Genomic DNA, 15,223 nt, shown 5'->3' with positions numbered 1-15,223 from the left:
TCATTTCCTTGTTTGTGATCAGTGGTAATAAGAAAGTTAGTAAGCCTTTCATAATTTCTCATTAGATTAGATGCCGGTTTCCTTTCGCTCTTTTCGTTGGTTTTATCATTCTTTTCTAATTGTTAATTTTCAGCTGCGTAATCCCCTACATAGCGCATATTATGTTCTCATTGTTGAAATATATACAGGTTACATACATAGGTCAATTTCTCAATAAACGCATTTACCACAACTTAAAATTTTGATAAATGTTAGCCGTAATGTACCATATTTCACAAAACCTATTTACCTAAATGGATTACTGCGCTACAAAGATACGGTATGTAAATAGTCCATTGAGAGAGACGTGTAACTAATTTGCAAATTGAACTTATTGAGTACTGTTATAGAAAACAGGAAAAATGGGATGCAAGAATAGTCAATTTTAATGGGTAATCAAGAAGCAAATTTCGTGGCGGACACGTCGGTTTGTAACATGCTTCATAATCATTTCAAAATTTAATGTGTTATCATACGACTTCGGAGGCTGTTAAAGGCCCGGTCACACTATGACGACAGATAACCAACGAAAGGTGACGAACGTGAAAATCACAAAATGTTGACGGCAAAGCGACGGCAAAAAGAGGAAAAACAAGATTCGCTGACGAGTGGGAATGACCTTCAGCGACAACACGACGGCAAGGGACGGGACATGAAACGGAGACTAGTGAAAAAAAACCCGGACGTTATCTGGGCGGCGAGTGACGATGTCTCGACGGAGCCCGACAACAAACAACGAGCTCAGACGGCTGGCAGCGGATTTGCTTGCGGCAAGGAACGGCAGCTGACGGTTGATTGCGGCGATGATGACGTGACTCAGCGGCCGACATCAAAGCCTGTATGTGTGCGGGTCGTATAGTCCACTTTGGCGTTCCCACTCTTCACAACGTTCAGGTCATACATAAATATCAATATCAATAATAATAAAAATATTAACATCAATATCAATAATAATCAAACATCCCAACAAACACAAAAACGTTTTAAAAACGTTTTAAATAAGTTATATTTTGGGTTTTGGTTTAGGTAAAAACGTTTTAATAACATTAAAATGCCGGGTTATATAAAGGTCATGAAAGCGTTTTAAAACGTTTTGTATGAAAACACACTACAACTATATTTTAAAAATGTTTTCGAAATGTCATTGTAAACTATTTTTGCAAACAGTTTTGGCCAAATATTTTGTCAACACTTAAATAACATTATGTTAAAATATTTGCACCAAGCAAACACAGAAATGTTCTTAAAATGTTTTTTACAAACTTAAAACGTTTTAATAACATTTAAATGTCGGGTTATATAAAGGTCGTGAAAACATTTTAAAAACGTTATTGAATATTTTGGGCAAACATTTTTGGAATGTTATTAAAACGTTTTTATACCCTTTATATAACCCGACATTTAAATGTTTTTTGTAAAACATTTGTGTTTGCTGTGGAGTAAATTACCAACAAATGTTATTTAATGTTATGAAAACGTTTTATACTATTAATGTACCCTTTATATAACCGGACATTTAAACGTTTTCTGACAACCTTTTATAAACTTTCGCGAATGATGTCGAAAACGTTTTGTGTTTGCTGGGATATCACCCATGTCAATAATAATTTTAAAAAATAACATAAATATCAGTGATAATCAAAAATAGTACGGTAATAAAAAAAAAATTAATATCAATATCAATAATAATCAAAAATATTAACATCAATATATTATCATCAATATCAATAATAATAAAAAATATTGATATCAGTATCAATAATAATCGAAAATATTAGCATCAATATCTGAGAGAAGAGAATCTAGGCTTTACAGCAGATTTCAGACTCAGTAGAAGGGTTGGACCGCTAAGTCAAGACTTGGACTTTGCTGACGATATAGCATTAATCTATGGCATCTATGGAAAGGATAGAGAAAGCTGCTTTACGAGTAGGTCTACACATGAATACCAAAAAGACTAAATGCATGGTATTCAATCAACAGACTGAAGTGGATGTAAGAACTGCAGATGGAACCAGTTTGGAAGTTGTAAAAGACTTCAAATATCTTGGAGCTTGGATCAAAAGCTGTGAGCAGGACATCAAAACAAGGAAAGCACTGGCATGGAGAGCATGTAATAAGCTCACTAAAATCTGGAAATCCCATCTTCCAAGGCAGATTAAAGTCAAGCTATTCCAAGCAACAGTAGAAAGCATCCTGCTCTATGGTTCAGAAACATGGACAGTGACAACCAAGATCCGCAAGTTGTTGGATGGCTGTTACACCAGGCTACTTAGATCAGCTCTTGGTATAAGCTGGAGGACACATACCACAAATAAAGAATAATAATCAAAAATATTAACATAAATATCAATTATTATAATCAAAGATATTAATATCAATATCAATAATAATAAAAAATATTACACATATCAATAATAATCAAAAAAATTAATAATCAAAAATATTAACATCAATATATTATCATCAATATCAATAATAATCAAAAATATTAATATCAGTATCAATAATAATCAAAAATATTAACATCAATATCTGAGAGAAGAGAATCTAGGCTTTACAGCAAATTTCAGACGCAGTAGAAGGGTTGGACCGCTATGTGTTACTGACTTGGACTTTGCTGACGATATAGCATTAATATCTGATACTGCCAGTCAAGCTCAGGAGCTACTGGAAAGGATAGAAAAAGCTGCTTTACGAGTAGGTCTGCACATGAATACCAAAAAGACTAAATGCATGGTATTCAATCAACAGACTGAAGTGGATGTAAGAACTGCAGATGGAACCAGTTTGGAAGTTGTAAAAGACTTCAAATATCTTGGAGCTTGGATCAAAAGCAGTGAGCAGGACATCAAAACAAGGAAGGCACTGACATGGAGGGCATGTAATAAGTTCACTAAAATCTGGAAATCTCATCTTCCAAGGCAGATTAAATTCAAGCTATTCCAAGCAACAATAGAAAGCATCCTGCTCTATGGTTCAGAAACATGGACAGTGACAACCAAGATCCGCAAGTTGTTGGATGGCTGTTACACCAGGCTACTTAGATCAGCTCTTGATATAAGCTGGAGGACACATACCACAAATAAAGAACTGTATGGAAAACTCCCAAAGGTAACTGATAAAATTAGGAAAAGGAGGCTACAGTTTTCTGGTCACTGTTTAAGAAGTACAGGGCAGGTGGTGTCAGACCTTGTGTTGTGGAGACCCAGTCACGGCAAAAGAAGTGTGGGCGGCCGAGCAAGACCTATGTAGATCTTCTGTACTGGACAGGAACCAAACGAAATCCGGAGCTGCATGCAGGACAGACACATCTGGAGAGCCATCGTAGGAGTCCGACAGAAGTCGACCGAGTGAGTGATCTGAGATGTATAATGGTTCTCGAGTTATAAGCAAAAAGGTCAAATGTTGCATTTTGGGCTTCCCGTGGGTCAAAACCTAACAAACGCTGCGATTTTCATAAAAATGATCTTATGATTTTTGATACCAATTCAAATAAAGAAGAGTTTGCATCATCCAGGATGTTTCGGTACATAGACAACCGGGGGATATGACTTTTGACCTTTCTGCTCATAACTCTAGAGCCAGAGGAATACTTTTGTGCGTGGTTTGAATAAACTTTAGCCAAAATGCCCAATAAAACAGTATTGCCCTTGATCTATTTGGCGATGTTACCTATGTAACGATACATTCGAGATGGTGCAAACTATTCTTAATTTGAATTCTTTTGCAAGACGAACAATGTGAGACTACTTTGGTTGAAATCGGAGCATATTTTAGGTTTTGATCCCCGTAGAGCGTAAAATACGACCTTTCACATGTTTGCAGAGCAGAGCTGGGAATTGAACCCGGGACCTCCGTGTTGTAAAACCCAGTGCGTTACCACTGAGCCAACTGACAAAACTCGAGAAAGAGTATTTACGAGTATACGTGACAGGTACACTAAACTATACTTTTCTTCAAATTTGATCAAATTTTTTAATTTGACTTCTATATAAGATTTAGGTGGCCATAACTCTTTTTGGAGCAAAGTGCATTTTTTGCTATATTTCAAGGTCTTCAGCAGAGTGATAACTTGGTTCAAAGCCTTAAATGGAGATTCAGTGATTTGCTCTTCCGGTTATCGTAAAGATCATCGAAATTCAGATTTTGGCACCTTTGTTAGTGTCGCAGATGTGATAATATTGACTGCTAATGGTTAAGCCGAAAGACTCCATGAATCTCTATTTTAGAGAATTAGCTTCATGTATTTGAATGAGGCTTCAACTTTGTCACTACTGCTGTTTTTCTCTTTCTTTGCCAAATTTCAGAAATGCCTAACGGAAATTTTAGCGAGGCGTGTCCTTCGCTTTTAAGCAATTTATATATACATAGTTGTTTATGCTTGCGCTGGGATCACTGAATGGGGCCTTAAATCACAAACATGCACGATCATTGAAAACCTAACAGTTTGCAGCTGGACTATACTGCGTTTGAAATACGAAAGCCAATTAACTCTCTAGCGGTTTCGGTGAATGATGATTCTGTTTGACCTATAGAAAGTCTAGGCTGTCTTTCCTTACCGAGTTAAATAACTTCGTTGCTTATTGTGTTTTTTTTTTGCTTTTTCATGCATATTTCTTTATTATAGATTTCAAACAAACATGCCTTGTTTCGATATAATGAGTCACAAATATTCTGTTTGGTTAAAAATTAGACCTTCACCCTTCTATATTGATCTTTCCAGCATGGAATTATCTTTATCTTCTTATGCATGTATTCGTCATGAATATCATTTAACAAGAGCTTCGCATAATCCACAATTAAATCATTGAAGATGAAAACAAAATCGGCATCCTTTGTTTTTTCATTCACTCCTAATCCCCGTGTGCCACAATCTCGGCACAGGAGGCCTAATCTTGATTGTACAAAGATGTGGATAGACTCATATGTGAATAAAAGATGAACCTGTAACATCACATTGAATTTATTAAACCTAACTCACGAAGTGCCCTTGAGCGAATGGAAGGGACAGAATGAATGAATAAAGAGAGAAGACGAACAAAGAAATTGTTTGTTTGAGGTGGGATATGAACCCGAGACCCCTAGCATGCCACGCACTAGGTCGCACACTGACATCGCCTGGCTAATAATTACTTGGTACAGCAGAGATACTAAAATAAATACCTGATATCGATACACGTGAATGTGCTATGCACGATTTTGATATTCAGACGAAAATCTTTGGATACCGGGGTAGAAAATGATGAATATCTCCTGTAAATGATTTCGTCTAAAGAAGCCAGATGTGGTTCCTTGCACTTGAACATACGTGTTGAACAGATATGATAGTCGTTAGCTTGCGTCTTGAGAAAGAAGCTTGCGTCTTGAACTCAAAAACTGACAATAATTCTGATTTTATATGTGCCGAACTATATAGCGCAGTGTATAGGCCAATCGTGGAGGTAGTCTAAAAGCAATGACCTATGGCGTACCATGTTCACTCACACACAGCGAGATCAGTCACCGGGCTATTCTCAAGAGCCTTAGTCAGATGTCCTTCGGCCCATTATGCGTCTCAGAACTACAGACTTGACATTTAATATGGAATATTTTTCGCAAAGTTCCAAGACTGGTCTGGACGGAGTCTGCATAGACCGCACGGGCTAAATATTAATTGGGGTGTGTCGGGAGATGGTGTAAAATAATTGTTTGATAGAATGTGCTTTCGATATGTTTACATTATGGTGCTCATAATATAGCGAATTTGCCTAAAATGGCGGATTTAGGGAGACTGAATTTGGGCTTTGTGGGGGACACAATTTCGGACTTGATGCAACGTGGTTCTGATATTATCAAATTGATAGGGGTTTGAGGTGATATTTCTTAAACTTCGTCAGCAATTGGCATTCATCACAGCTAAAATACACTTAAAATGTACCAAGTTTTTGAACAGGGGAGGAGCTTACAAATAGGGCTCTTAAAAGCTGTACGTACTCAGAAAGTTTGAATGGCCCCCTGGGGTCAAATGCTATAAACTTACGGTACAAAAACAACTGTGCGGATTCCTGGTTGTCCAATGAACTCACACTGTTTCTTTGTGTGCAGTCAGTTTATAACATTTGGCCCCAGGGGACCATTCAAAATTTCTGAGTGCATACCACTTTATAGAGCCATATTTTTAAAAGCTCCTCCCACTTTCAAAACTGGTCACAGGTGCATTTCAGTTCTGACGAACACTTATTGGTATTTAGGTTCAATAAAATTGCCTCAAATCTCAATAAATTTGATAATATTAGAATAATGTTGCTCAAATTCAGAAATTTTACCCCCACAAAATTCTCCTTAAATCCGCCATTTTAGGCTAATTTACTACATTATGAGCGCCATCATATAAACTAATGGACAGCACATTTTCTGTCAAACAATTATTTTGCACCATCTCCCGACACACCCAAATTAATATTTAGCCCGTGCGGTTTATGCAGACCTTTACCAGACCAGTCTTGGAATTTTGCGAAAAAGTATTCCATATTAAATGTCAAGTCTGTATTAAACAGGTCGGAACAAAATGGCCATGCGTGGCGGTGGATTCAACCTACCATGGCGATTTCTCCCATGAAGATATCGGGGCGATGACACTGTGGGTCGCCCACCAGTAAATCCGTGGGTATATATGAGTCGGGGTGATTGCGTCATCAAATCATGTCTGATGCATGCATTCATGTACAGTGGCTTTCAGCTGTATTTTTTGTAGTACGTGGTGTTGTTAGTGTTAATCTAACGTGATGTTAAAGTTTCATATCAGTTATTTTACTCACAGTCCCTTGACATCGACTTATGATGTAGTAGATAAAGGGTGAGAAACAGACCATTACCATAGATAATCGGTGTCTTGTTGAGGTATGGTGAGCATGGTAGTCGCTCGGAAGGCGAGACCCCGAAGGGGTCGAGCCTTCCGAGCGACTAACATGCGAACCATACCTCAACAAGACACCGATTATCTATGGTGATGGTCTGTTTTGAACCGTTTATCTTACATATACGGTGAGCCAAAATAAACGAATTTGTTGTTATGGTTTATTCATTTTCCAAAAGACAAACTGGAAAAGCTGATATGATTATCTTGTGTAAGTTTAGGGTTTTCCAAAAATAAAAACACACCGAGACAGTGTAATATTCTTCCCGTGTGTCCTGCGTTCGAGTCTACGAGTCTTATCAAGTATCAATTGCAAGTGATTTAATCAAATCAATACAGCATTGATTTTAACGGGAGATTCTATTCAATTCATTTGTGGTCCTGTCCCACTCGATAGCCTTATTTAATTCTTATTATTAATTCTTTATACATATTCGTAATATTAATAATGAATATGTAAATAGTTCAAAGGTCAAATTACCAAAGTGGGTGTGTTTTACCTAGACATGACGGTAACTCATTTAACACCATAGAATTTATATTTATCTTTAATATACTTATAGAACAAATGTCCTGAACCAAATCAATGCATATTCCTTGGTACCCTCCTCGACCTATTTTGGTTGGGGTTAGGCCTCAGATTGTTGTAGTTTTTCTACATCTAGTCTTGTGGCCTGTAATGTACTGCATTTTAGGTGCAAAATATCCTTGGTTGAACTTAATTTGTAAGACCTCATGGCTCTTGTTTTGTTACCTACTTTGTCGGAATCTGTGTTTGTTGGGAGAGGGGGGACAAAGGTAGATTGACATCCTCGTCCTAATTATACAGGCTTTAATAGACATAATACAAACTAATTTGCATTATTCAATAAAGGTGTTTTTGGTGTCATTCAATACACACAAGTATTGTCATTCAATACACACAAGTATTGTTTACCATCTTCATTTAAATCTAATATGCATAAACTTGCATAATAATTTATGCTGATCGTGTAAAATATATTAAACTTTGATGCATTTTAAGTTTGTTGAAATGTCCAAAAAGTCAAATAATGTGGCCAGTGTTTCAAAATATGAACATGTACTTCTCCTGTTCAAAATTTATTGACCTGACCAAGATTATCTTGACCTGACCAGATTATCTTGACCTGTCCAGATTATCTTGACCTGTCCAGATTATCTTGACCTGTCCACATTACTTGATATAATCAACAGTTGACCAGACTTTGAACAAAAGAAATACAATAGATAATGGAACAAAAGAAGAGGGCTAGACGTATATGAGAAGTGAGTGCGTTCGAGGCCCGGGTTAGAACCCACAGTGACGCCGTCAAGTTTTTGCTCTCTCATGTCAGTCTGAGCGGTTTGTCAGTTTAAAAGTTTATCACGCCTACAGTAATAACTTTGATTAAAAATGTGAACAAGCTATACAATATTAGTGTTCAAAGTCAAGTCTATTAGAATCTGTGATTGAACAGAAAAAAGCGTGATGTTTAATAATACTATCTGCGTATAAACACATGTGGTTAAAACGAGGTTAACTGTTGGATGCAAACATGCCAAAACGGACAATTGTGGTGCATTTGCAGATAATATTATACTTGTATTATACATACTTCTTTTCACATTAAGATGATATGAAATGTATTGTATATTTCAAAACGAGAGGTAACTCAACGCAACGATTACCTCTACTTTTTTTATGCCGTCTGAACCCTCAAAAGACGCAAAGTGAGCGTTGCAATTTTGTCGTGCGCATTTATTACTAATAATAGACTAATTTGCTCATGCATTATTATTTGCCTCTTTTTTTTAAATATTACTTCACTATCACATTGACCTTTCCGCAATCTTTATGATCAACGTGGCCTTCATTCGGAAATATTTAAAAAGCTATCAATCACATCATCTCCTCACCTATGTATTCTCACATTGTCATTGCACTGCCTTGCATTTCCGTAGTAATTCTCAGTAATGTGTTCGTCAATATGTTCATCACACTGGTCTGCAAATTTCAGCTAAGTAGCTGATCAAATGTGTCAAAGAACTATTAGCATTTTGTGTGAATTTTCGTGTTGTTCTCTTTTATTCCTCCCTACCGCATTTTCTTGTCTATGTTTCTTTTTCTTTTTCCTCTATGTTTCCCTCTGACTGATGCAGTTTCCAAAGTGCATTTTTTTCTAGTTAATAACAACCGGTCTATAATTAAAAAAATTGAATTCCCGAAGTCTTTTGCAATGAAAACCGAAACTACGTCATTGTCTTTGCGTTCAATGTTTGTCTCGGTCCCAGCCGATTTGTGTTCCTCCGTCACTAAATGTGTTTGTTTAGTGACGAAGGAGCACACATCGGCTGGGACCGAGACTAGTTCAATGTTTGAGGGTGCACAGCACATCGCTAATTAACGATGTGATTACGTAATTTGGGTTTCTTTGCAAGGGGTTTTGGGAATGATAGAAATGACTAACGCGGTGGTAATACGGAAATTAATGATCCGGTTATTTCCATCATGCAGCAAATTGGTCAGGGTATTGGCTCTGTCAAAGAATTGACCTGTACATAATATGACATCATGATTAAGTACATGTTATATAAAATGAAAGAGTGTTATTCTCACAGACCATAAGAGTAATGCCTTATTATTGCAAACTATAAGAGTTATGCCTTATTATTGTTATTCTCGCAGACTATAGGGTCCACAACTTATAAGTTCCCCCCTAAATACTTTCTAAAATAACTCGAAAAATAGTAGACGAAATGTAAACGTGTAAAATGGTATGGGTAGCCTTATTTGTTTTACACATATGATCCAAATTATAGCGTCACACGCCATTGCGTTTGGTCACAATGGTTCATTATGTAAACAAAAGAGACCGTTTTTAACAGTGTTAAAAGTTTCATCTGAGTCCATAGGAGGCAACTCTAAAACAAGACAGTAGGCCAGGAATATTCATGTGTTTGTTATAGAAAACTTAATCTTTGTTTTTCTTCTATTTCAAAAGCAAAGCAGGTGTTTAATTCTTTTCTCTATAAGGATAAATGGCTGAGTTGGGCGGGATATGTACTGCGGTGAGAATAGATCATACATCGTCAGTAGTTCATCACATGTGAAAAGTAATTTTTAAAATGCCACGTTCGCCCGATTTCCTTCGCGGTCGACCAATAGGTTTGCTGGATGAAAATGTACCAGTGAAAGAAATTGCTCGTCGTATGGGAGTTGCGCCCAATGCGATTCGAAAATTGAGAACAAAATTTCAGGTGACAGGAGAAGTGACAAACCAGCCGACAGAACATCGTGGACGTGTCACGTCTGTTCGTCATGACATGTCAAAACTGAATTTGGCTGAAACCAGCAACGGATCCGGACTTTAATAAACAGCATGCGCCGAGGTTGTAATGCACTTGTTAACAATGTAGGAGGACACATTCCCTACTGAACATCTAGACTTTCAGTTTTATTTCCATTACAAACACATAAACAGACCTGACATACTGTATTGTTTGAAAATTGACTCCTATGGACTAAGATGCAACTTTTCAAACTGCCTCTTTTTTACATAATGAACCATTGTGACCGAACGCAATGATGTGTGACACTACAAATTGGTCCAGATTTGTAAAACAAATAAGGTTACTCATAACCTTTTACAATTTTACATTTCGTTAAATAGTTTTCGATTTCTTTCAAAAAGCATTAGGGGGAACTTATAAGTTGTGCACCCTTTATAACAGTAATGCCTTATTATTGCAAACTATAAGAGTTATGCCTTATTATTGTTATTCTCGCAGACTATAACAGTAATGCCTTATTATTGCAAACTATAAGAGTAATGCCTTATTATTGTTATTCTCGCAGACTATAACAGCAATGCCTTATTTTTGCAATCTACATGTATAACAGTTATGCCTTATTATTGTTATTGTACGAAAATATTCAAAATAGTTTTTTTTTTTTTTTTTTTACTTCAAACATTAGCCAAATATTGAAATTAACATGATATTTATAATTACTCCCCAAGAAAAACAAAACTAGTGTCTGATGGAACACATTTTGGGGCATCCAAATTTAGGAAAAACAACACTAGTGTCTGATGGAACACATTGTTGGGCATCCAAATTTAGGAAAAATAATACTAGTGTCTGATGGAACACATTGTTGGGCATCAAAATTAAGGAAAAACAACACTAGTCTCTGATGGAACACATTGTTGGGCATCCAAATTTAGGAAAAACAAAATTATTGTCTGTTGGAACACATTGTTGGGCATCCAAATTTAGGAAAAACAAAATTATTGTCTGTTGGAACACATTGTTGGGCATCCAAATTTAGGAAAAACAAAATTATTGTCTGTTGGAACACATTGTTGGGCATCCAAATTTAGGAAAAACAAAATTATTGTCTGTTGGAACACATTGTTGGGCATCCAAATTTAGGAAAAACAAAATTATTGTCTGGTGGAACACATTGTTGGACATCCAAATTTAGGAAAAACATAATTATTGTCTGTTGGAACATATTGTTGGGCATCCAAATTTAGGAAAAACAAAATTATTGTCTGATGGAACACATTGTTGGGCATTCAGGAAAAACAACATTATTGTCTGAGAGAACACATTGTTTAGCATCTAAATTGAGGAAAAACAGCACTAGTGACTGTTGGAACACATTGTTCAGCATCCAAATTCAGGCAAAGCAATAGTATATGTGTGACCCGTTACAGCGAAATGTACCTTATGTTGGCTGCTACATGTGTCTCTTTTTCCACATTGTTGGCAGTAAATATCAAACAATCTAAATTAGCGGGCATTTCAAATCATTCCCAAGTAAACGAGGTTCAGGTTGCTGGGTGGCTAATACATACCAATACACAATACAATGCTTGTCGGTTACACTTGCCTGTCCTGTAAAAATACCCCGACCAGCTACATGTCACTTGTGTCTGGCCGAAGTTTCGTCAGCGTTATCACTTAAATTTCAGCTGTTAAAATGCCTAGATATACTCGACATAATAGTTAAAAAAATATGTTGGAACTCATTGCAAAAACACACTTATATGGAACACATTGTTGGGCATCTAAATTCAGGAAAAATAACATCCATCAGTGCTTGTTGAAAGACATTCCTGAGCATAAAATTCCAAATTTCCATTTTCTGATTTTCATTGATTCTTTTAATTTTTTCCCGCTTTCTTACATTCTTTCTATCATTTTGCTTCTTTATCACATCCTTTATTTTAATTTGAATTAATCAGTCCTATTTATAGTTCATATATTTTTCTCCTTCATTTAATCCGTCTTTCCTACAATCTCTCTTTTCCATTCTTCGATATAACCGATAAGTTTCAGACTATTATTTGTGCAGGATGAAAGCAGGATGAAAACAACTAAACAAATAGTTGCATCGCATAGGAAATGTATCAGACTGCTCGGAACTTTCATCCTAGAGTTGCTAATAACTATCATCATTATGCTTGTTAGCTTTTAAAACTTCCATTCATTCTTTAGGGCAACCTTTTCCAAAGATTTGACCATTTTTTGAATGACTGGCACTTGCATTTTCCGAATTACTAGTCACACTTTAGAATTAAAATCGACATAAATTTAATCAAAAACGAACGAACAAAACGAACAAACAAAACGATTGGCGGTTCAACGGCTTTATATTGTTCAGAACAATAATTAAAAAAACACACCAATAATGAAAAATCTTCTTAAAATTCTTATATAAATCTGAATCCATTTTCGGGTTCTGGATGTCTGATAAAATTTCTTTCATATCTTACTTATTTATTTGCACTCACCATAGAACAAAATAATATAATTTCATGATAGGTCTACACTCAGTAAATTGTTAATTTTATAAGACAAGTTTTAAATTGACTTGAAATGTCGATCCGTGTGTCAAAACTTGAGTAAAGGCATGAACGATTAATAGCGCGAGCTCTTAAACAACACATGCATTTCTCACTAAGTAGCCACAAAATCTGACCTTTAATATCAAAACTCTTAAGCTGAATTTATACTTTATCGCTGAGCGACGAGCGATTGGTATTTGACCAATCGCTTTTCCCATCGGCTAGAAACCAATCGCCGACGGAGTGTAAATTCAGCTTAAATTTTGGACGACACTATAATGTAAACCTGAAATCGAACACCCACGTCATTATTTAAACTTCGTAATCACATCTATAACACGTCACCGCATTTAAGGGAGTGGATAACAACATTTGCACAGTATTTTTTGTGGGACTTTGATTAAAAAACATTGTAGGTCTTCAATACGAAAGGTCAAAAATTGTCAAATGATGGTCGGCTTTTCCTCCCAGCACTCTAAGTACATATCATTAGATGTATAGGCCTAAACTTTTACCTTGCGGACTGTTAAATATCAATATCAATTTTAATAATTAGCCATAAAATTGTATTTTATCGTGAATTTAAAAAAAAAATCAAAATTATTTGATATCAGAAGGACATTCCTCGAATGTAATTCGATATATCTGATGTGCTCCCATGTCCTTCAAAAATACCGTGCAAACGTTGCTATCCGAGCCCTTAATTGTTTCGCCTATACTAAAAATACGGGTCTTCTTAAAGGTGTTAACATACCCATTTATATCTTTTAAAATGAAATTTAACACTGATTTACGAAAGCAGAAAACTTAAAAGTACTATCAATGAAAGCACCGGAATTATTCTTGATTGTGTGCATTAATTTAAAACACAAAATCAAGAATAATTGCAAATATGTCCGTATCATCTTCAAATATCTCCTTTCACACTAACAGATATGCCCTTTTTGATTTGAAGGAAATACGCAAAATATTGACTCTCTTTTTTTTCTTGAATTTGACTGATAAAGTCAAGTAACGCTAATGGTCTAAGTAATTAAGGGCCATATATATTTAAAAAAAAGCAATATATCTACTGGGAGCATCATTAAGAGTTGAATCAATTTCGGTTCCACATCCGATTAGGGTTGCGAAGTTACAATGCTTACAATAATTGAATGGTCTGCACTTCTGCAATGATACATTTTGGTTCATTATTGATCTATAGGTGTTCTTCAGGGATATTTCATATCACCATATTATGGGGTAGCATGTGAGCTGGTTTCAGTGGGAGGCTGTAGGATACCAAGCGTAGCCCCCGATGTGTTAATGAAGCCACCATCATAGCAAGGTTACAATATCACATCAATGAAGTGAAGCAAGAAAGTGATGACTTTAATTGACCTATTCCTAAATGTTATGAAAAACCCAAAAATAATGGTTCCGAAAGGAAGATTAACAGCAGTTAAGGTTCCAGCTGGTTTTTGCGTAGAGTGTAGAGGGCCAGGAGGATTCACCTTATTATAATGAAATATTGATATCTTGATAGTGAAACATTATTTTGGGCTACCTACATTATCTCTCAACTATCTGCCACTCGCTATTCCACTTAAATTTCACTCCAAGTTGAAGCTACTGTTGCAAAATTATGGGGTAAAGAAAGTTTGAAAGTTTGAAAGCGTGTAAAAATGTTATCGAAAGTCCGTCACCCAGTACAGACAGTCCGTCACCTTACTCTTGCTTTCATGCCTTGCGGGGTCCTTATATTAGGGTCACACTTGGAGTGTTTAGTCGTATGGGGTCGCCGGCCTCAGGCCTCCCAGCCCTGCGGCCTTAATGTTTTTGTTGATACTGGGCCCGCTGATGACTCTACACAGGAGTCATTTGACTCCCAATATGGAGTCATTTTAGACATAGAGTCGCGTAGTGGCTGGACTCTGCTTCTAGAGTAACCCAGACTCCATTTATAGAGTCACCATGACTCCATTACAGGGCCACTCTGACAGTTCGGAAATAGCACAAAATAAGATAACAATTCTACTGGAATAATATACTTTACTTCAGTTCCGCGCCATATAGGCGATCGTCAGACGACAGGATGAAGAAATTTAGGATGAACCACCATCCCTTAGGAATGGGAGAATATACTTTCCATGGTGTCAACAGCAAGAGTCATAATTTCTTTACTCCGTCGACAACTCTGAATGTAGAGTCAATTGGCTCCACGAGTAGAGTCAACAGTTTACTGACTCTCTTGTGACAGTCCGGTGACTCCTTTTGAGAGTCAGTAATAGTTTACTCCACTTAGAGAGTCACTCGACTCTATTTTGGCTATCAGTGTTCCTTTCAGACCTAATATGTTACAGGGTCTATGAGAAAATTATCGGCTTCCCACTGATTCCACAATTTCCATTTTTTGACATAAAAGCGGGGATGGATGTTGTTTGGATGCGGC

The 15,223-nt window shown here is 36.4% G+C and overlaps 1 protein-coding gene across 1 annotated transcript; it reads left to right on the top strand.

Annotated features, from left to right (window-relative positions):
- Positions 1 to 1,929: 1,929 nt before the first annotated feature.
- Positions 1,930 to 14,115, top strand: LOC140150256 (uncharacterized). Its single transcript, XM_072172259.1, has 3 exons — positions 1,930 to 2,326; positions 2,585 to 3,049; positions 13,997 to 14,115. The coding sequence occupies exons 1-3, from the start codon at positions 1,930 to 1,932 to the stop codon at positions 14,113 to 14,115; spliced, it is 981 nt and encodes a 326-aa protein (XP_072028360.1).
- Positions 14,116 to 15,223: the final 1,108 nt, after the last annotated feature.

The sequence above is a fragment of the Amphiura filiformis genome, chromosome 4 (assembly GCF_039555335.1).
Source record: "Amphiura filiformis chromosome 4, Afil_fr2py, whole genome shotgun sequence".
Classification (NCBI taxonomy): Eukaryota; Metazoa; Echinodermata; class Ophiuroidea; order Amphilepidida; family Amphiuridae; genus Amphiura; species Amphiura filiformis.
This window is presented reverse-complemented; position numbering and strand designations above follow the sequence as displayed.

Bases quoted from the DNA above. Each gene is read 5' to 3' on its own strand.
- LOC140150256 (XM_072172259.1), top strand. From the start codon at position 1,930: ATGGCATCTATGGAAAGGATAGAGAAAGCTGCTTTACGAGTAGGTCTA. The intron at 2,327-2,584 runs GTATAAGCTGGA...ATCTGAGAGAAG, and splicing joins GCTACTTAGATCAGCTCTTG to AGAATCTAGGCTTTACAGCA. The intron at 3,050-13,996 runs GCAAGTTGTTGG...ATTGATCTATAG, and splicing joins GACAGTGACAACCAAGATCC to GTGTTCTTCAGGGATATTTC.